The 21462-nt window shown below is 37.1% G+C and overlaps 1 protein-coding gene across 3 annotated transcripts; it reads right to left on the bottom strand.

The window, feature by feature from the left end:
- Positions 1–327: 327 nt before the first annotated feature.
- Positions 328–21205, bottom strand: LOC117324191 (bolA-like protein DDB_G0274169). Of its 3 annotated transcripts, XM_033879934.1 has the most exons (9): positions 20983–21205; positions 11483–11550; positions 10212–10311; positions 8934–8998; positions 6512–6580; positions 4287–5182; positions 3792–4001; positions 2255–3400; positions 328–2189 (listed from the first exon to the last, which is right to left on the bottom strand). In XM_033879934.1, exons 1-6 carry the CDS (start codon positions 21008–21010, stop codon positions 5102–5104), a joined length of 411 nt encoding a protein of 136 aa, XP_033735825.1. In that variant the 5' UTR covers positions 21011–21205; the 3' UTR covers positions 328–2189; positions 2255–3400; positions 3792–4001; positions 4287–5101. The 3 variants fall into 3 exon arrangements, 1 of the variants encoding a protein (XP_033735825.1); XR_004531936.1 differs by lacking the exons at positions 6512–6580; positions 8934–8998; positions 10212–10311; positions 11483–11550; positions 20983–21205 and adding an exon at positions 3475–3568 and having other exon boundaries at positions 3643–4001; positions 4287–5071; XR_004531938.1 differs by lacking the exons at positions 4287–5182; positions 6512–6580; positions 8934–8998; ... (1 more) ...; positions 11483–11550; positions 20983–21205 and adding exons at positions 3475–3568; positions 4207–4225 and having other exon boundaries at positions 3643–4095.
- Positions 21206–21462: the final 257 nt, after the last annotated feature.

The following is a 21462-nucleotide window of genomic DNA, read 5'->3' as shown; positions in this document are numbered from 1 at the left end:
CAAATTTATTATCAGAAAACCTGTTTACAGTGACCAGTTACCATAGCAACCAAAGTTTGTGAAAGGCAAAGCCGCATGCACATGTTTAATATTTCTGTGAAGTTTAATTGAAATCGGCCCACAAGTAAAGGAGGAGTTGTCCGGGCAAATTTATTATCAGAAAACCTGTTTACAGTGACCAGTTACCATAGCAACCAAAGTTTGTTGCGAGGGTATAAAAGACTGATGGCATCCTTATAACTGAGGATAAAAGCCTCTTTCAGAAATCGTAAAACAAGAGGCAGCCTACATGTCTGTAGTTCTAGTTATAGATCTGGTACAAGAAAGTAAAAATCATTATCTTTAATGTTGTAATTCCATGTCAGTCATGTCACATGTCACAAATATTCATTTTTCACACATACATTTTGTACTTTCTTTAACTGAAATATACAAGAAACAAACATGACGTTCTAACTTTACTTCAGTATTGCTATAACCACCTTTATTTATGTACATGAATGTAAGTGAAAAAGCTTCCTCAGATTTGTTTACAATAAAACAACACGAGGATATTTGAGGTTGGACTTGATATACTACAGTCTCAACCTGTAAAGTACACTTACAATTCTATCCAATTACACTGGTACATTATGCATCATGTGTAGAGGAGATTTAAGCTCTGTACATCAACGTTAATATATGATACCCTCTGAGACTACAACAATATCTGATCTAGATGTAGGAGGGATGTTGTTTACTGTGTTTCTGGATAAATGGAGGCATGGAGTGTATAAGTTAAGGTTTACAGCTATCAATATCAAACATATTTGGTATTTGTTGAGATACCAGCTGAATATTTGACAGTGGGTTATAGAAAGTGTTTGTATACTCAACAATCTCCTTACCAGTAACAGCCCATAGCTAGTCACCAAAGTTTATTTACCAGTAACAGCCTATAGCTAGTCACCAAAGTTTATTTACCAGTAACAGTCTATAGCTAGTCACCAAAGTTTATTTACCAGTAACAGCCTATAGCTAGTCACCAAAGTTTATTTACCAGTAACAGTCTATAGCTAGTCACCAAAGTTTATTTACCAGTAACAGTCTATAGCTAGTCACCAAAGTTTATTGACCAGTAACAGTCTATAGCTAGTCACCAAAGTTTATTGACCAGTAACAGTCTATAGCTAGTCACCAAAGTTTATTGACCAGTAACAGTCTATAGCTAGTCACCAAAGTTTATTGACCAGTAACAGCCTATAGCTAGTCACCAAAGTTTATTTACCAGTAACAGTCTATAGCTAGTCACCAAAGTTTATTTACCAGTAACAGCCTATAGCTAGTCACCAAAGTTTATTTACCAGTAACGGCCTATAGCTAGTCACCAAAGTTTATTTACCAGTAACAGTCTATAGCTAGTCACCAAAGTTTATTTACCAGTAACAGTCTATAGCTAGTCACCAAAGTTTATTTACCAGTAACAGCCTATAGCTAGTCACCAAAGTTTATTTACCAGTAACGGCCTATAGCTAGTCACCAAAGTTTATTTACCAGTAACAGCCTATGGCTAGTCACCAAAGTTTATTTACCAGTAACAGTCTATGGCTAGTCACCAAAGTTTATTTACCAGTAACAGTCTATGGCTAGTCACCAAAGTTTATTTACCAGTAACAGTCTATGGCTAGTCACCAAAGTTTATTTACCAGTAACAGTCTATAGCTAGTCACCAAAGTTTATTTACCAGTAACAGCCTATAGCTAGTCACCAAAGTTTATTTACCAGTAACAGTCTATAGCTAGTCACCAAAGTTTATTTACCAGTAACAGTCTATAGCTAGTCACCAAAGTTTATTTACCAGTAACAGTCTATAGCAAGTCATTATTAAATCACAACAGCTAAATAATTTATTGAGATCAGGTTTTCATATAGCTGAAATGAATGAAGGTTCCTAATTACACCTGACTGTCAGTTGGATTAAGGTTCCTAATGACACCTGACTGTCAGTTGGATTAAGGTTCCTAATGACACCTGACTGTCAGTTGGATTAAGGTTCCTAATGACACCTGACTGTCAGTTGGATTAAGGTTCCTAATGACACCTGACTGTCAGTTGGATTAAGGTTCCTAATGACACCTGACTAACAGTTGGATTAAGGTTCCTAATGACACCTGACTGTCAGTTGGATTAAGGTTCCTAATGACACCTGACTGTCAATTGGATTAAGGTTCCTAATTACACCTGACTGTCAGTCGGATTAAGGTACTAATGACACCTATCAGTTGGATTAAGGTTCCTAATGACACCTGACTGTCAGTTGGATTAAGGTACCTAATGACACCTGACTGTCAGTTGGATTAAGGTACCTAATGACACCTGACTGTCAGTTGGATTAAGGTACCTAATGACACCTGACTGTCAGTTGGATTAAGGTACCTAATGACACCTGACTGTCAGTTGGATTAAGGTACCTAATGACACCTGACTGTCAGTTGGATTAAGGTTCCTAATGACACCTGACTGTCAGTTGGATTAAGGTTCCTAATGACACCTGACTGTCAGTTGGATTAAGGTTCCTAATGACACCTGACTGTCAGTTGGATTAAGGTTCCTAATGACACCTGACTAACAGTTGGATTAAGGTTCCTAATGACACCTGACTGTCAGTTGGATTAAGGTTCCTAATGACACCTGACTGTCAATTGGATTAAGGTTCCTAATTACACCTGACTGTCAGTCGGATTAAGGTACCTAATGACACCTATCAGTTGGATTAAGGTTCCTAATGACACCTGACTGTCAGTTGGATTAAGGTACCTAATGACACCTGACTGTCAGTTGGATTAAGGTACCTAATGACACCTGACTGTCAGTTGGATTAAGGTACCTAATGACACCTGACTGTCAGTTGGATTAAGGTACCTAATGACACCTGACTGTCAGTTGGATTAAGGTTCCTAATGACACCTGACTGTCAGTTGGATTAAGGTTCCTAATGACACCTGACTGTCAGTTGGATTAAGGTTCCTAATGACACCTGACTGTCAGTTGGATTAAGGTTCCTAATGACACCTGACTGTCAGTTGGATTAAGATTCCTAATGACACCTGACTGTCAGTTGGATTAAGGTTCCTAATGACACCTGACTGTCAGTTGGATTAAGGTTCCTAATGACACCTGACTGTCAGTTGGATTAAGGTTCCTAATGACACCTGACTATCAGTTGGAGTAGGTTCCTAATGACACCTGACTGTCAGTTGGATTAAGGTTCCTAATGACACCTGACTGTCAGTTGGATTAAGGTTCCTAATGACACCTGACTGTCAGTTGAATTAAGGTTCCTAATGACACCTGACTGTCAGTTGGATTAAGGTTCCTAATGACACCTGACTGTCAGTTGGATTAAGGTTCCTAATGACACCTGACTGTCAGTTGGATTAAGGTTCCTATAATGACACCTGACTGTCAGTTGGATTAAGGTTCCTATAATGACACCTGACTGTCAGTTGGGGTAGGTTCCTAATGACACCTGACTGTCAGTTGGATTAAGGTTCCTAATGACACCTGACTGTCAGTTGGATTAAGGTTCCTATAATGACACCTGACTGTCAGTTGGATTAAGGTTCCTATAATGACACCTGACTGTCAGTTGGATTAAGGTACCTAATGACACCTGACTGTCAGTTGGGGTAGGTTCCTAATGACACCTGACTATCAGTTGGATTAAGGTACCTAATGACACCTGACTGTCAGTTGGATTAAGGTTCCTAATGACACCCGACTGTCAGTTGGATTAAGGTTCCTAATGACACCTGACTATCAGTTGGATTAAGGTTCCTAATGACACCTGACTGTTAGTTGGATTAAGGTTCCTAATGACACCTGACTGTCAGTTGGATTAAGGCTCCTAATGACACCTGACTGTCAGTTGGATTAAGGTTCCTAATGACACCTGACTGTCAGTTGGATTAAGGTTCCTAATGACACCTGACTGTCAGTTGGATTAAGGTTCCTAATGACACCTGACTGTCAGTTGGGGTAGGTTCCTAATGACACCTGACTGTCAGTTGGATTAAGGTTCCTAATGACACCTGACTGTCAGTTGGATTAAGGTTCCTATAATGACACCTGACTGTCAGTTGGATTAAGGTTCCTATAATGACACCTGACTGTCAGTTGGATTAAGGTTCCTATAATGACACCTGACTGTCAGTTGGATTAAGGTACCTAATGACACCTGACTGTCAGTTGGATTAAGGTTCCTAATGACACCCGACTGTCAGTTGGATTAACGTTCCTAATGACACCTGACTATCAGTTGGATTAAGGTTCCTAATGACACCTGACTAACAGTTTGATTAAGGTTCCTAATGACACCTGACTGTCAGTTGGATTAAGGTTCCTAATGACACCTGACTGTCAGTTGGATTAAGGTTCCTAATGACACCTGACTATCAGTTGGATTAAGGTTCCTAATGACACCTGACTGTCAGTTGGATTAAGGTTCCTAATGACACCTGACTATCAGTTGGATTAAGGTTCCTAATGACACCTGACTGTCAGTTGGATTAAGGTTCCTAATGACACCTGACTAACAGTTTGATTAAGGTTCCTAATGACACCTGACTATCAGTTGGATTAAGGTTCCTAATGACACCTGACTGTCAGTTGGATTAAGGTTCCTAATGACACCTGTCAGTCAAAGGCTGCTTGTTATTTCAATGTATCCATGCATTATGACGTTTTTCAATGCCACTACCAAGAGTTTTTGTATCATCGTGACTTAAGTATAATTATTAACTTGACCATCATGCAACACCATGGAAATACAAATGTATGTATTCCGCGGATGTGAGCGTAATATTCCGCGGATGTGAGCGTAATATTCCGCGGATGTGAGCGTAATATTCCGTGGATGTGAGCGTTATATTCTGCGGATGTGAGCGTAAAGTCTGAGTCTGTTACACATTCACAAATTTCCTGTCACTTCTAGGTGTAAATAAATTAATTCCTGAATCTCCATATCAAAGGTAATAGACAAGTAGGAACAGAATAATCCCACACTGAACAGTCCACCAATATTGTCAGAAACAAATCCACATCTAATACAATGGTGAGATGATCAGAGACCTGCTCCCCCTCTACATGGAGGGGATTTCCCAATATTCTGTGCTGAATCTTCCCATTGTTGTGGAGTCTTCGCCTGAAAAAGGGAAAAACTAAATAAGATGGCATCTGATTGTATCAGGTAAACTTAAATGAAAACCGTGGGCATATTCAGATGCCCAGAGGGCCTGTATCACAACTATTGCTCATCTGAATATTTCCAGAAACCATTCATTCAGACAGAAAAAAGATTTCCTCTTTTCCCCAATGGGATCAAGTTTCTCCAACTCTTGGGGAGCCCCTCCCTCCTTTTATACAACATCGTACAGAAGATGTGTGGGATCAAACCCACCCTTGATTCAAAATTGATTTCTCTTAACCCAAGGTTATTTTTTTGCAAAATAGGACAAAACAATGTCATTTCAAGGTCAAAGGGGAGCCTGACCTACCATCTTTTCATAACTTGATGTTTCTGACAAAATATGGGGTTTCCAGCAATGTTAATTTCCTATACCAACTCTTTCTGTCATGTCAGTTTCCAGTATATCGAAAACATTTCATTCCATATATATATATATATAGTAAAAGCATTACATAACTATTGTTACATTGTTCCTTAGACTTGAAATTTTACTAGAGAAAACATTCTTGAGCACAACACAGTGTTCTCCAAAGCATTTTATGGCAAGAATATATCTTTATTCCTCAGCTCTGATCACAAGCTCCAGAGAACCTCGTACTATGGCCAGAAGAAATCAGATTTTTCCTCATGCTCATTTTTCTTGTAAAAATTACACAGCAATATTGTCAATCAGTTTTAATTACTTTGCACAAACCTTCTTATTAATATTTTTCGGCAATTCACACTGTTTGGAGATGTTTTTTAGCACATAATTATGAATGGACTGCAATAGGAAGCTGTTACGTATTTTGACCTCTAGAAAATTTAGCTTGATATAAAAAGAGCATGTTTTTACTCAAAATCAATCACACTTTTAACTTTTGTATCTAGAGTATTCAAAATTGTAACTTTTTGCTTTGCATATATTATACATAACATATTATAATTATTAACATGTTCAAGTTTAATCATTCTCAAAAAAATAAAGAATTGATATTGCAGCATTTTCCCAAAAAACACACATTCTTTTCATTTCAGCACAAAATGGGCACTATATTTTATAGTATGTACATGTTTGGACTTAAATGCCTATTTCTAAACATAGGATAATAGCTCACACATGCTATCATATTTGCTTCTTTCATTTTGAAACCCCACCTTTGGCAAAAATTCATTCAACCATTCATAACTAGCAGTATTTTTCTTAGGAAAAATTTGGCAGATGGATAAGGTTTCTACATATGTACAGTGTGTGTGAATGCTTTTAAAATGAGAACAGTTCAACTCAATACAAATGATACATACTAGAATGGACAGTGCATGAACTCCAGACTCTAGTTCATCTTGTAAAACATCATTCACCATTCTATGTCTCTGAAACGTAATATTTGTACAACAATTAGAATCTTCATGGACATTAAACTCTGAAACAATAGGTCACAACTTCAAATAAAAAACATCAAGATTAATTAAGTATGTATTGAATTAAAAATGCCATCTCCATCAGCATATTAGGGAGATATTATGGCCGATTTAGGGAGAATGATGGCCGATTTAGGGAGAATGACGACTGAGGGAGAATTATGGCCGATTTAGGGAGAATGATGGCTGACTGAGGGAGAAATATGGCCGATTTAGGGAGAATGATGGCTGATGTAGGGAGAAATATGGCTGACTTAGGGAGAATTATTGTTGATTTAGGGAGAATGATGGTTGATTTAGGGAAAATGATGGCTGATTTAGGGAAAATGACGGCTGATTTAAGAAAAAAGATGGCTGACATAGAGAGAAATACAAATGTCATGAATTGCTTAGTTCCAGAGAAGTTGTCTATAATATCAATATTGCCAAATGGACTCCTTCTGGCCCCACCCTTCAGGCCCCTTGGGGGTCAGCCCCTTCATTTGTATAAATCTGAATACCAGTCACACAGGGATGTTACCACTGAAATATCAAAAGCATACATTGCTTAGTTCCAGAGAAGAAGTCATTAATATCAATATTGATGAATGGAGACCTTTTGGCCACACCCCTAAAGCCCCTTGGGGGGTCAGCCCTATCTTTAAAAAAAATTTGAAACCCCGCCACATAGGGATATGCCACCTACCAAATTTGGTTAAAGTGGTTAAGAAGAAGTCAATATAGTTGAACCAATTATACAAGACTGAGTATATTACCCCTAAACTAAATATATTAAACTAAGTATGTTACCCCTAATACCCCTTAACTAATTATACAAGACTGAGTATATTACCCCTAAACTAAATATATTAAACTACATGTAAGTATGTTACCGCTAATACCCCTTAACCAATTATACTAGACTAAATATAGTATCCCTTAACCAATAATTCTAGATTAAGTACATTACCATTAACCAACTATACTAGACTAAGTATGTTATCCCTAAACCAATCATACCAGACTAAGTATGTTATCCCTAAACCAATTATACTAGACGAAGTATGTTATCCCTTAACCAATTATACTAGACTAAGTATATTACCCCTAAACCAATTATACTAGACTAAGTATATTATCCCTAAACCAACTATACAAGACTTAGTATGTTATCCCTAAACCAATTATACTAGACTAAGTATGTTATCCCTAAACCAATTATACAAGACTAAGTATATCACCCCTAAACCAATTATACTAGACTAAGTATAATATCCCTAAACCAATTATACTAGACTAAGTATATTATCCCTAAACCAATTATACTAGACTAAGTATGTTATCCCCAAACCAAATTATACTAGACTAAGTATATTACCCGTTAACCAACTATACTAGACTAAGTATATTACCCCTTAACCAACTATACTAGACTAAGTATATTATCCCTAAACCAATTATACTAGACTAAGTATATTATCCCTAAACCAATTATACTAGACTAAGCATATTATCCCTAAACCAATTATACTAGACTAAGTATATTATCCCTAAACCAATTATACTAGACTAAGTATGTTATCCCTAAACCAATTATACTAGACTAAGCATATTATCCCTAAACCAATTATACTAGACTAAGTATATTATCCCTAAACAAATTATACTAGACTACATGTAAGTATGTTATCCCTAAACCAATTATACTAGACTAAGTATATTATCCCTAAACAAATTATACTATTCAGTATAATTATATAGAACACTCCTACCGACAAAGTTTACTATTATATTTAGTATAATTATAGAGAACACTCCTACCTACAAAGTTTACTATTATATTTAGTATAATTATAGAGAACACTCCTACCGACAAAGTTTACTATTATATTTGGTATAATTATAGAGAACACTCCTACCGACAAAGTTTACTATCATATTTAGTATAATTATATAGAACACTCCTACCGACAAAGTTTACTATTATATTTAGTATTATTATAGAGAACACTCCTACCGACAAAGTTTACTATTATATTTGGTATACTTATAGAGAACACTCCTACCGACAAAGTTTACTATCATATTTAGTATAATTATATAGAACACTCCTACTGACAAAGTTTACTATTATATTTAGTATTATTATAGAGAACACTCCTACCGACAAAGTTTACTATTATATTTAGTATAATTATAGAGAACACTCCTACCGACAAAGTTTACTATTATATTTAGTATTATTATAGAGAACACTCCTACCGACAAAGTTAACTGTCATATTTCGTATTGAGAGTTCTCTCCATCAACACATCATTTTACTTACCTTTATCAAGGGGACACTTTGAAATTTTTCAGATATAACAACCACTTTGAAATGAGTCTCAGACCCTAAAGAACACAATGAAAACTATTTAAATATAAATATATCTACCATAAGTAAAATCAGAAAAGCTGTGATTAGAACTAGTATAATCAGAATCATAGCTGTGATTAGAACTAGTATAATCACAATCATAGCTGTCATTAAAACTAGCATAATCAGAATCATAGCTGTGATTAGAACTAGTATAATCAGAATCATCACAATCACAGCTGGGATTAGAACTAGCATAATCAGAATCATAGCTGTGATTAGATCTAGTATAATCAGAAGCACAGCTGTGATTAGATCTAGTATAATCAGAAGCACAGCTGTGATTAGATCGAGTATAATCAGAATCATAGCTGTGATTAGATCTAGTATAATCAGAATCATAGCTGTGATTAGATCTAGTATAATCAGAAGCACAGCTGTTATTACAACTAGTATAATCAGAATCATCACAATCATAGCTGTGATTAGAACTAGTGTAATCAGAATCATAGCTGTGATTAGATCTAGTGTAATCAGAATCACAGCTGTGATTAGATCTAGTGTAATCATAATCATAGCTGTGATTAGCACTAGTATAATCAGAATCATCGCTGTGATTAGATCTAGTGTAATCAGAATCACAGCTGTGATTAGATCTAGTGTAATCATAATCATAGCTGTGATTAGCACTAGTATAATCAGAATCATCAGAATCATAGCTGGGATTAGAACTAGTGTAATCAGAATCATAGCTGTGATTAGCACTAGTTTAATCAGAATCACAGCTGGGATTAGAACTAGTGTTATCAGAATCATAGCTGTGATTAGCACTAGTATAATCAGAATCATAGTTGTGATTAGAACTAGTATAATCAGAATCATAGCTGTCATTAGAACTAGCATAATCAGAATCATAGCTGTGATTAGAACTAGTATAATCAGAATCACAGCTGTGATTAGATCTAGTGTAATCAGAATCATAGCTGTTATTACAACTAGTATAATCAGAATCATCACAATCATAGCTGTCATTAGAACTACATGTAGTATAATCAGAATCACAGCTGTGATTAGAACTAGTATAATCAGATTCATAGCTAGGATTAGATCTAGTATAATCAGAATCACAGCTGTGATTACAACTAGTATAATCAGAATCACAGCTGGGATTAGAACTAGTAGAGTGTATGAAAATTCAAGATAAATCCACTGAAACTGATGAACTATTAGATTTACATAGATACCTACCTTTGGGAACATTATGCATGTAGCTTTCATTAATGACTTCGAGATGTTGTGGTGCTAGTCTCTCTGACAGTTTCTGTATAATGGATTCCTCAACTGGTTTCTAAAACAAATAGGTTAGCATGATTACAATACAACTACCAAAGTTCATATCATTTTGCTTGAACTAGAACTGTAAGCGGATTGCAAAGTGCAGTTTTATAGTATTTTGATATTCAAATTTCTTTTTTTATAGAATCGGATCACCAGTTTAGTTGTCTGGCAAGGAAAACCTGTTATAATGATTGGCTACATTAGCAATAGAAATTTTGGAATTTAAACTGCTGCATGCACATCTGTACATGTTGCTTAATACTCCTGTACAATTTTGTGAAAATAGACCCACAACTTAAGGAGGAGTTGTCCGGAAAAGAAAAACCTGCTGATAGTGACCAGTTACCATGGCAACAAAAATTTGGAATTGAAACAGCTGCATGCACATCTACACATGGTCCTCTCTATTTGTGTTAAGTTTCATTGGAATCTGCCAACCAGTTTAGGAAGAGTGGTTCAGACAAAATAATTATCAGAAAAAAACTGTTTACAGTGACAAGTAACCATAGCAACCAAAATGCATGCACATCTAGACATGATCTTGTATGTTTGTGTGGAGTTTCAGTGGAATGGACTCTCCAGTTTAGGAGAAGTTGTCTGGAAAACTTAGAGTTATGGCTCTTATTGGAAAACCTGTTACTATAGAGACCATAATTTTGTAAAAAACAAAGTGGCATGCACATATACACATGGCTCTTTATATTTTTGTGACGTTTCATTGGAATCTGCCCACTAGTTCAGGAGGAGTTGTCCAGACAAAATTATTATCAGAAAACCTGTTTACAGTGATGAATTACCATAGCAATCAAAATTTTGAGAAAAAAAAAGTTGCATGCACATCTACATGATATAACTGTGATGATATTTCCTCTGGGCTCAACATGATGCTATTACAGTTTGGTTGATATATGCCCAACACTGGCCAACAGTATGGAAAAAGATGTCATTTCAAACAAATCAGTCTCCGACTTCATCCACAATCAGTAGTATTTTCAAACATCAATGAAAACTGAGCCACTCTGGTATTATTTGTGGATCAAATAAACAAACATAAAGGTTTACTGAGGATGACATTTCTGTTTATCATTGAATTTGTGACATCCATGTCTTCACAGTGTAACAGTAAATACATGAACCAGTTACAAGAGAGATGATTATCCTCAGGTCACAATAAGCCATACCATAATATCAGTAGTCAGCATTCTCACAAGTCTCAAGGATTTGTCTACTGTGTTCAATATGGAATTACCTACAATTAAAACAATCAAATCATTTAATAAGACGACATAAAATCTAATGATCTGGGCAACAAAAATAGTAATGGAGTATTAATAACAAGACACTTTCATCGATATTCAATAGCTATAGTACTAAACACACATTGTAGTCAGGATAAGGCCTCAACAATATCTCCTTTACCGGGCAAGTCATCATGCTTTAGCTAGGTTTGTAATAGGAAGGAGTACTGAAAAATTCCCTGACTATGCTGGGCCTCAAACTAACGGCCTCTCCCTCACCAATTGAACATCCTACTACTAGCCTGAGCTAGTAAGGTGACCTTATACTCTGCTCTTTTACACGCCTTCGCCTCCCTCCTTCACGAAGTCTTTGCCCCTGAAGACAACCACAACCCAGCTGGTTATTTAGCTCCAAGAAAGCCTCTCAATCTCTTCTAGCTTACAGATAGTTGAATTGGTCAATGTCACCATATATGTAATAGGAAGGAATTGTGAAATTGATCCTGCCCATACTGGGCCTTCAACTAATGAGTTGTTAGGCTGTGTAGTAGGAATTGTTAGACTGTGTAGTAGGAATTGTTAGGTTGTGTAGTAGGAATTGTTAGGTTGTGTAGTAGGAATTGTTAGGCTGTGTAGTAGGAATTGTTAGGTTGTGTAGTAGGAATTGTTAGGTTGTGTAGTAGGAATTGTTAGGTTGTGTAGTAGGAATTGTTAGGCTGTATAGTAGGAATTGTTAGGTTGTGTAGCAGGAATTGTTAGGTTGTGTAGTAGGAATTGTTAGGTTGTGTAGTAGGAATTGTTAGGTTGTGTAGTAGGAATTGTTAGGCTGTGTAATAGGAATTGTTAGGCTGTGTAGTAGGAATTGTTAGGTTGTGTAGTAGGAATTGTTAGGCTGTGTAGTAGGAATTGTTAGGCTGTGTAGTAGGAATTGTTAGGCTGTGTAGTAGGAATTGTTAGACTGTGTAGTAGGAATTGTTAGGTTGTGTAGTAGGAATTGTTAGGCTGTATAGTAGGAATTGTTAGACTGTGTAGTAGGAATTGTTAGGCTGTGTAGTAGGAATTGTTAGGTTGTGTAGTAGGAATTGTTAGGCTGTGTAGTAGGAATTGTTAGGCTGTGTAGTAGGAATTGGTGGGCTGTGTAGTAGGAATTGTTAGGCTGTGTAGTAGGAATTGTTAGGCTGTGTAGTAGGAATTGTTAGGTTGTGTAGTAGGAATTGTTAGGCTGTGTAGTAGGAATTATTAGGCTGTGTAGTAGGAATTGTTAGGCTGTGTAGTAGGAATTGTTAGGCTGTGTAGTAGGAATTGTTAGGTTGTGTAGTAGGAATTGTTAGGCTGTGTAGATAGGAATTGTTAGGCTGTGTAGTAGGAATTGTTAGGCTTGTGTAGTAGGAAATTGTTAGGCTGTGTAGTAGGAATTGTTAGGCTGTGTAGATAGGAATTGTTAGGCTGTGTAGTAGGAATTGTTAGGTTGTGTAGTAGGAATGTTAGGATGTGTAGTAGGAATTGTTAGGCTGTGTAGTAGGAATTGTTAGCCTGTGTAGTAGGATTGTTAGGCTTGTGTAGTAGGAATTGTTAGGTGTGTAGTAGGAATTGTTAGGCTGTGTAGTAGGAATTGTTAGGCTGGTGTAGTAGGAATTGTTAGGCTGTGTAGTAGGAATTGTTAGGTGTGTAGTAGGAATTGTTAGGCTGTGTAGTAGGAATTGTTAGACTGTGTAATAGGAATTGTTAGGCTGTGTAGTAGGAATTGTTAGGTTGTGTAGTAGGAATTGTTAGGCTGTGTAGTAGGAATTGTTAGGCTGTGTAGTAGGAATTGTTAGGCTGTGTAGTAGGAATTGTTAGGCTGTGTAGTAGGAATTGTTAGGCTGTGTAGTAGGAATTGTTAGGCTGTGTAGTAGGAATTGTTAGGTTGTGTAGTAGGAATTGTTAGACTGTGTAGTAGGAATTGTTAGGCTGTGTAGTAGGAATTGTTAGGTTGTGTAGTAGGAATTGTTAGGCTGTGTAGTAGGAATTGTTAGGCTGTGTAGTAGGAATTGTTAGGTTGTGTAGTAGGAATTGTTAGGTTGTGTAGTAGGAATTGTTAGGCTGTGTAGTAGGAATTGTTAGGTTGTGTAGTAGGAATTGTTAGGCTGTGTAGTAGGAATTGTTAGGTTGTGTAGTAGGAATTGTTAGGTTGTGTAGTAGGAATTGTTAGGCTGTGTAGTAGGAATTGTTAGGCTGTGTAGTAGGAATTGTTAGGTTGTGTAGTAGGAATTGTTAGGTTGTGTAGTAGGAATTGTTAGGTTGTGTAGTAGGAATTGTTAGACTGTGTAATAGGAATTGTTAGGTTGTGTAGTAGGAATTGTTAGGCTGTGTAGTAGGAATTGTTAGGTTGTGTAGTAGGAATTGTTAGGCTGTGTAGTAGGAATTGTTAGGTTGTGTAATAGGAATTGTTAGGCTGTGTAGTAGGAGTTGTTAGGCTGTGTAGTAGGAATTGTTAGGCTGTATAATAGGAATTGTTAGGCTGTGTAGTAGGAATTGTTAGGCTGTGTAGTAGGAATTGTTAGGCTGTGTAATAGGAATTGTTAGGCTGTGTAGTAGGAATTGTTAGACTGTGTAGTAGGAGTTGTTAGGCTGTGTAGTAGGAGTTATTAGGCTGTGTAGTAGGAATTGTTAGGCTGTGTAGTAGGAGTTGTTAGGCTGTGTAGTAGGAATTGTTAGGTTGTGTAGTAGGAATTGTTAGGCTGTGTAGTAGGAGTTATTAGGCTGTGTAGTAGGAATTGTTAGGCTGTATATGTAGGAATTGTTAGGCTGTGTAGTAGGAATTGTTAGGCTGTGTAGTAGGAATTGTTAGGCTGTGTAGTAGGAATTGTTAGGCTGTGTAGTAGGAATTGTTAGGCTGTGTAGTAGGAATTGTTAGGCTGTGTAGTAGGAATTGTTAGGCTGTGTAGTAGGAATTGTTAGGCTGTGTAGTAGGAATTGTTAGGCTGTGTAGTAGGAATTGTTAGGCTGTGTAGTAGGAATTGTTAGGCTGTGTAGTAGGAATTGTTAGGCTGTGTAGTAGGAATTGTTAGGTTGTGTAGTAGGAATTGTTAGGTTGTGTAGTAGGAATTGTTAGGCTGTGTAGTAGGAATTGTTAGGCTGTGTAGTAGGAATTGTTAGGTTGTGTAGTAGGAATTGTTAGGCTGTGTAGTAGGAATTGTTAGGCTGTGTAGTAGGAATTGTTAGACTGTGTAGTAGGAATTGTTAGGTTGTGTAGTAGGAATTGTTAGGCTGTGTAGTAGGAATTGTTAGGCTGTGTAATAGGAATTGTTAGGCTGTGTAGTAGGAATTGTTAGGCTGTGTAGTAGGAATTGTTAGACTGTGTAGTAGGAATTGTTAGGCTGTGTAGTAGGAATTGTTAGGTTGTGTAGTAGGAATTGTTAGGTTGTGTAGTAGGAATTGTTAGGTTGTGTAGTAGGAATTGTTAGGCTGTGTAGTAGGAATTGTTAGGCTGTGTAGTAGGAATTGTTAGGTTGTGTAGTAGGAATTGTTAGGCTGTGTAGTAGGAATTGTTAGGCTGTGTAGTAGGAATTGTTAGGCTGTGTAGTAGGAATTGTTAGGCTGTGTAGTAGGAATTGTTAGGGTGTATAGTAGGAATTGTTAGGTTGTGTAGTAGGAATTGTTAGGCTGTGTAGTAGGAATTGTTAGGTGTGTAGTAGGAATTGTTAGGCTGTGTAGTAGGAATTGTTAGGTTGTGTAGTAGGAATTGTTAGGCTGTGTAGTAGGAATTGTTAGGCTGTGTAGTAGGAATTGTTAGGTTGTGTAGTAGGAATTGTTAGGGTGTGTAGTAGGAATTGTTAGGTTATGTAATAGGAATTGTTAGGTTATGTAGTAGGAATTGTTAGGCTGTGTAGTAGGAATTGTTAGGCTGTGTAGTAGGAATTGTTAGGTTGTGTAGTAGGAATTGTTAGGTTGTGTAGTAGGAATTGTTAGGTTGTGTAGTAGGAATTGTTAGGCTGTGTAGTAGGAATTGTTAGGCTGTGTAGTAGGAATTGTTAGGCTGTGTAGTAGGAATGTTAGGTTGTGTAGTAGGAATTGTTAGGTTGTGTAGTAGGAATTGTTAGGCTGTGTAGTAGGAATTGTTAGACTGTGTAATAGGAATTGTTAGGCTGTGTAGTAGGAATTGTTAGGTTGTATAGTAGGAATTGTTAGGCTGTGTAGTAGGAATTGGTTAGGTTGGTAGTAGGAATTGTTAGGTTGTGTAGTAGGAATTGTTAGGTGTGTAGTAGGAATTGTTAGGTTGTGTAGTAGGAATTGTTAGGTTGTGTAGTAGGAATTGTTAGGCTGTGTAGTAGGAATTGTTAGGCTGTGTAGTAGGAATTGTTAGGCTGTGTAGTAGGAATTGTTAGGCTGTGTAGTAGGAATTGTTAGGTTGTGTAGTAGGAATTGTTAGGCTGTGTAGTAGGAATTGTTAGGCTGTGTAGTAGGAATTGTTAGGCTGTGTAGTAGGAATTGTTAGGTTGTGTAGTAGGAATTGTTAGGCTGTGTAGTAGGAATTGTTAGGTTGTGTAGTAGGAATTGTTAGGCTGTGTAGTAGGAATTGTTAGGCTGTGTAGTAGGAATTGTTAGGCTGTGTAATAGGAATTGTTAGGCTGTGTAGTAGGAATTGTTAGGTTGTGTAGTAGGAATTGTTAGGTTGTGTAGTAGGAATTGTTAGGCTGTGTAGTAGGAATTGTTAGGCTGTGTAGTAGGAATTGTTAGGTTGTGTAGTAGGAATTGTTAGGCTGTGTAGTAGGAATTGTTAGGCTGTGTAGTAGGAATTGTTAGGTTGTGTAGTAGGAATTGTTAGGCTGTGTAGTAGGAATTGTTAGGTTGTTGTAGTAGGAATTGTTAGGCTGTGTAGTAGGAATTGTTAGGCCTGTGTAGTAGGAATTGTTAGGCTGTTGTAGTAGGAATTGTTAGGCTGTGTAGTAGGAATTGTTAGGCTTGTGTAGTAGGAATTGTTAGGCTGTGTAGTAGGAATTGTTAGGCTGTGTAGTAGGAATTGTTAGGCTGTGTAGTAGGAATTGTTAGGTTGTGTAGTAGGAATTGTTAGGTTGTGTAGTAGGAATTGTTAGGCTGTGTAGTAGGAATTGTTAGGTGTGTAGTAGGAATTGTTAGGTGTGTAGTAGGAATTGTTAGGTTGTGTAGTAGGAATTGTTAGGCTTGTGTAAGTAGGAATTGTTAGGCTTGTGTAGTAGGAATTGTTAGGCTGTTGTAGTAGGAATTGTTAGGTTGTGTAGTAGGAATTGTTAGGTTGTGAAGTAGGAATTGTTAGGTTGTGTAGTAGGAATTGTTAGGTTGTGTAGTAGGAATTGTTAGGCTGTGTAGTAGGAATTGTTAGGTTGTGTAGTAGGAATTGTTAGGTTGTGTAGTAGGAATTGTTAGGCTGTGTAGTAGGAATTGTTAGGCTGTGTAGTAGGAATTGTTAGGCTGTGTAGTAGGAATTGTTAGGCTGTGTAGTAGGAATTGTTAGGTTGTGTAGTAGGAATTGTTAGGTTGTGTAGTAGGAATTGTTAGGTTGTGTAGTAGGAATTGTTAGGGTGTGTAGTAGGAATTGTTAGGCTGTGTAGTAGGAATTGTTAGGTTATGTAATAGGAATTGTTAGGCTGTGTAGTAGGAATTGTTAGGTGTGTAGTAGGAATTGTTAGGGTGTGTAGTAGGAATTGTTAGGCTGTGTAGTAGGAATTGTTAGGTTATGTAGTAGGAATTGTTAGGCTGTGTAGTAGGAATTGTTAGGCTGTGTAGTAGGAATTGTTAGGCTGTGTAGTAGGAATTGTTAGGCTGTGTAGTAGGAATTGTTAGGCTGTGTAGTAGGAATTGTTAGGTTGTGTAGTAGGAATTGTTAGGTTGTGTAGTAGGAATTGTTAGGGTGTGTAGTAGGAATTGTTAGGTTGTTGTAGTAGGAATTGTTAGGCTTGTGTAGTAGGAATTGTTAGGCTGTGTAGTAGGAATTGTTAGGCTTGTGTAGTAGGAATTGTTAGGCTGTGTAGTAGGAATTGTTAGGTTGTGTAGTAGGAATTGTTAGGTTGTGTAGTAGGAATTGTTAGGCTGTGTAGTAGGAATTGTTAGGCTGTGTAGTAGGAATTGTTAGGTTGTGTAGTAGGAATTGTTAGGCTGTGTAGTAGGAATTGTTAGGCTGTGTAGTAGGAATTGTTAGGCTGTGTAATAGGAATTGTTAGGCTGTGTAGTAGGAATTGTTAGGCTTGTGTAGTAGGAATTGTTAGGCTGTGTAGTAGGAATTGTTAGGCTGTGTAGTAGGAATTGTTAGGTTGTGTAGTAGGAATTGTTAGGCTGTGTAGTAGGAATTGTTAGGTTGTGTAGTAGGAATTGTTAGGTTGTGTAGTAGGAATTGTTAGGCTGTGTAGTAGGAATTGTTAGACTGTGTAGTAGGAATTGTTAGGCTGTGTAGTAGGAATTGTTAGGTTGTGTAGTAGGAATGTTAGGCTGTGTAGTAGGAATTGTTAGGTGTGTAGTAGGAATTGTTAGGCTGTGTAGTAGGAATTGTTAGGCTGTGTAGTAGGAATTGTTAGGCTGTGTAGTAGGAATTGTTAGGCTGTGTAGTAGGAATTGTTAGGTTGTGTAGTAGGAATTGTTAGGCTGTGTAGTAGGAATTGTTAGGCTGTGTAGTAGGAATTGTTAGGCTGTGTAGTAGGAATTGTTAGGCTGTGTAGTAGGAATTGTTAGGCTGTGTAGTAGGAATTGTTAGGCTGTGTAGTAGGAATTGTTAGGTTGTGTAATAGGAATTGTTAGGCTGTGTAGTAGGAATTGTTAGGCTGTGTAGTAGGAATTGTTAGGCTGTGTAGTAGGAATTGTTAGGTGTGTAATAGGAATGTTAGGCTGTGTAGTAGGAATTGTTAGGCTGTGTAGTAGGAATTGTTAGGCTGTGTAGTAGGAATTGTTAGGCTGTGTAGTAGGAATTGTTAGGCTGTGTAGTAGGAATTGTTAGGTTGTGTAGTAGGAATTGTTAGGCTTGTGTAGTAGGAATTGTTAGACTGTGTAATAGGAATTGTTAGGCTGTGTAGTAGGAATTGTTAGGCTGTGTAATAGGAATTGTTAGGCTGTGTAGTAGGAATTGTTAGACTGTGTAGTAGGAATTGTTAGGTTGTGTAGTAGGAATTGTTAGGCTGTGTAGTAGGAATTGTTAGGCTGTGTAGTAGGAATTGTTAGGTTGTGTAGTAGGAATTGTTAGGTTGTGTAGTAGGAATTGTTAGGTTGTGTAGTAGGAATTGTTAGGCTGTGTAATAGGAATTGTTAGGTTGTGTAGTAGGAATTGTTAGGCTGTGTAGTAGGAATTGTTAGGTTGTGTAGTAGGAATTGTTAGGCTGTGTAGTAGGAATTGTTAGGTTGTGTAGTAGGAATTGTTAGGCTGTGTAATAGGAATTGTTAGGCTGTGTAGTAGGAATTGTTAGGCTGTGTAGTAGGAATTGTTAGGCTGTGTAGTAGGAATTGTTAGGTGTTAGTAGATGTGGTGGAATTGTTAGGCTGTGTAAGTAGGAATTGTTAGGTTGTGTAGTAGGAATTGTTAGGTTGTGTAGTAGGAATTGTTAGGCGGGGTGTAGTAGGATTGTTAGTGTGTATAGAATTGTTAGGACTGTGTAGTAGGAATTGTTAGGTGTGTAGAGGAATTGTTTAGGCTGTGTAGTAGGGAATTGTTAGACTGTGTAGTAGGAATTGTTAGGCTGGTGTAGTAGGAATTGTTAGGTTGTGTAGTAGTATGGTTGTTGGCTGTGTATAGGAATTGTTAGGTTGTGTAAATAGGAATTGTTAGGCTGTTGGGGTATAGGAATGTTAGACTGTGTAGTAGGAATTGTTAGGCTGTGTAATAGGAATTGTTAGCTGTGTAGTTAGGAATTGTTAGGCTGTGTAGTAGGAATTGTTAGGTGTGTAGTAGGAATTGTTAGGTGTGTGTAGTAGGAATTGTTAGGACTGTGTAGTAGGTAATTGTTAGGCTGTGTAGTAGGAATTGTTAGGTGTGTAGTAGGAATTGTTAGGCTGTGTAGTAGGAATTGTTAGGCTGTGTAGTAGGAATTGTTAGGCTTGTGTAGTAGGAATTGTTAGGACTGTGTAGTAGGAATTGTTAGGCTGTGTAGTAGGAATTGTTAGGTTGTGTAGTAAGGAATTGTTAGGCTGTGTAGTAGGAATTGTTAGGCTGTGTAGTAGGAATTGTTAGGCTTGTGTAGTAGGATTGTTAGGCTGTGTAGTAGGAATTGTTAGGCTGTGTAGTAGGAATTGTTAGGCTTGTGTAGTAGGAATTGTTAGGCTTGTGTAGTCGGAATTGTTAGGCTGTGTAGTAGGAATTGTTAGGCTGTGTAGTAGGAATTGTTAGGCTGTGTAGTAGGAATGTGTTAGGTTGTGTAGTAGGAATTGTTAGGTGTGTAGTAGGAATTGTAGGACTGTGTAAGTAGGAATTGTTAGGCTGTGTAGTAGGAATTGTTAGGCTGTGTAGTAGGAATTGTTAGGCTGTGTAATAGGAATTGTTAGGCTGTGTAGTAGGAATTGTTAGGCTGTGTAGTAGGAATTGTTAGGTTGTGTAGTAGGAATTGTTAGGCTGTGTAGTAGGAATTGTTAGGCTGTGTAGTAGGAATTGTTAGGCTGTGTAGTAGGAATTGTTAGGTTGTGTAGTAGGAATTGTTAGGTTGTGTAGTAGGAATTGTTAGGCTGTGTAAGTAGGAATTGTTAGGTTGTGTAGTAGGAATTGTTAGGCTGTGTAGTAGGAATTGTTAGGCTGTGTAGTAGGAATTGTTAGACTGTGTAGTAGGAATTGTTAGGTTGTGTAATAGGAATTGTTAGGCTGTGTAGTAGGAATTGTTAGGGTTGTGTAGTAGGAATTGTTAGGTTGTGTAGTAGGAATTGTTAGGCTGTGTAGTAGGAATTGTTAGGCTGTGTAGTAGGAATTGTTAGGCTGTGTAGTAGGAATTGTTAGGCTGTGTAGTAGGAATTGATAGGTTATGTAAGAATAATCCCTATATCACTTATACATGTAATTATCCAGAATGGATAACATAAAAACTTGTAAACCTGTAAAAGTGTCCGGACAGACATATTGACAATTCTATGCAGGTCTAGTTTTATCTTTTATTTTTCATGATATTAAGTTATCAACTTAATAAGGTCATTTAAGGGCTGTGTCTATGACTGATGGGGCCACAGACAAAGATGTCTATATTATAGTGCCATCACCTAGACATGATGGTGTATACATATGTGACATATCTCCCTACAACTCTGTATAGAATAATAAAAAGTTGACATTTATGCTATTAGTCCATTATAACTACATCTCATTGTTAAAGTATACTAACTGTGTCCATTATAACTACTTCTCGTTGTTAAAGTATTCTAACTGTAACAGTCAGATTTTTTCAGATCACAATATCATTTTTTTTATTGTCAATCCTCTGAGGTATTGCAGAGACATACCCTACAATATTACATGTACATACTAGCCATCTCCTGCTTAGCTCTCAGCATATCAGGAGTGTATAACGACTGGTTCGTCCATTGTCAGTATCATGTGACCAGGTGGGGTGTCCTGCTGGGTGTCTTCGGAAGTATGCTTCAGTAAGGCAGCACTATAAATCGGCAAAAGTTTTGGACTACCACAAGGAGGCTTTAATTCACACGAACATATCGCAGCCTCCTAAAATACTCATTTGAACTAACCACACGCATGCATGTAGCACCCACGGAAGACTATCCTTAATGACCTTAGTTGTTGAAAGGATGTTTTAAAATAAATAATTAAACAAAACCAAACTGAACTAGCTTACCCTATATGCATGTAGGAAAACAATGAAGCTTGATCATATGTCATGGTGTACAGAGTTTACGAGGATAAAACAGTTGAATTGTACATTTTGTATATAACAATTCATATAAGTATTTATGTGCACTAATGTAAAAATCGTTGATCATCACACATC

This window comes from Pecten maximus, chromosome 1 (assembly GCF_902652985.1).
Source record: "Pecten maximus chromosome 1, xPecMax1.1, whole genome shotgun sequence".
In the NCBI taxonomy this organism is placed as follows: Eukaryota; Metazoa; Mollusca; class Bivalvia; order Pectinida; family Pectinidae; genus Pecten; species Pecten maximus.
This window is presented reverse-complemented; position numbering and strand designations above follow the sequence as displayed.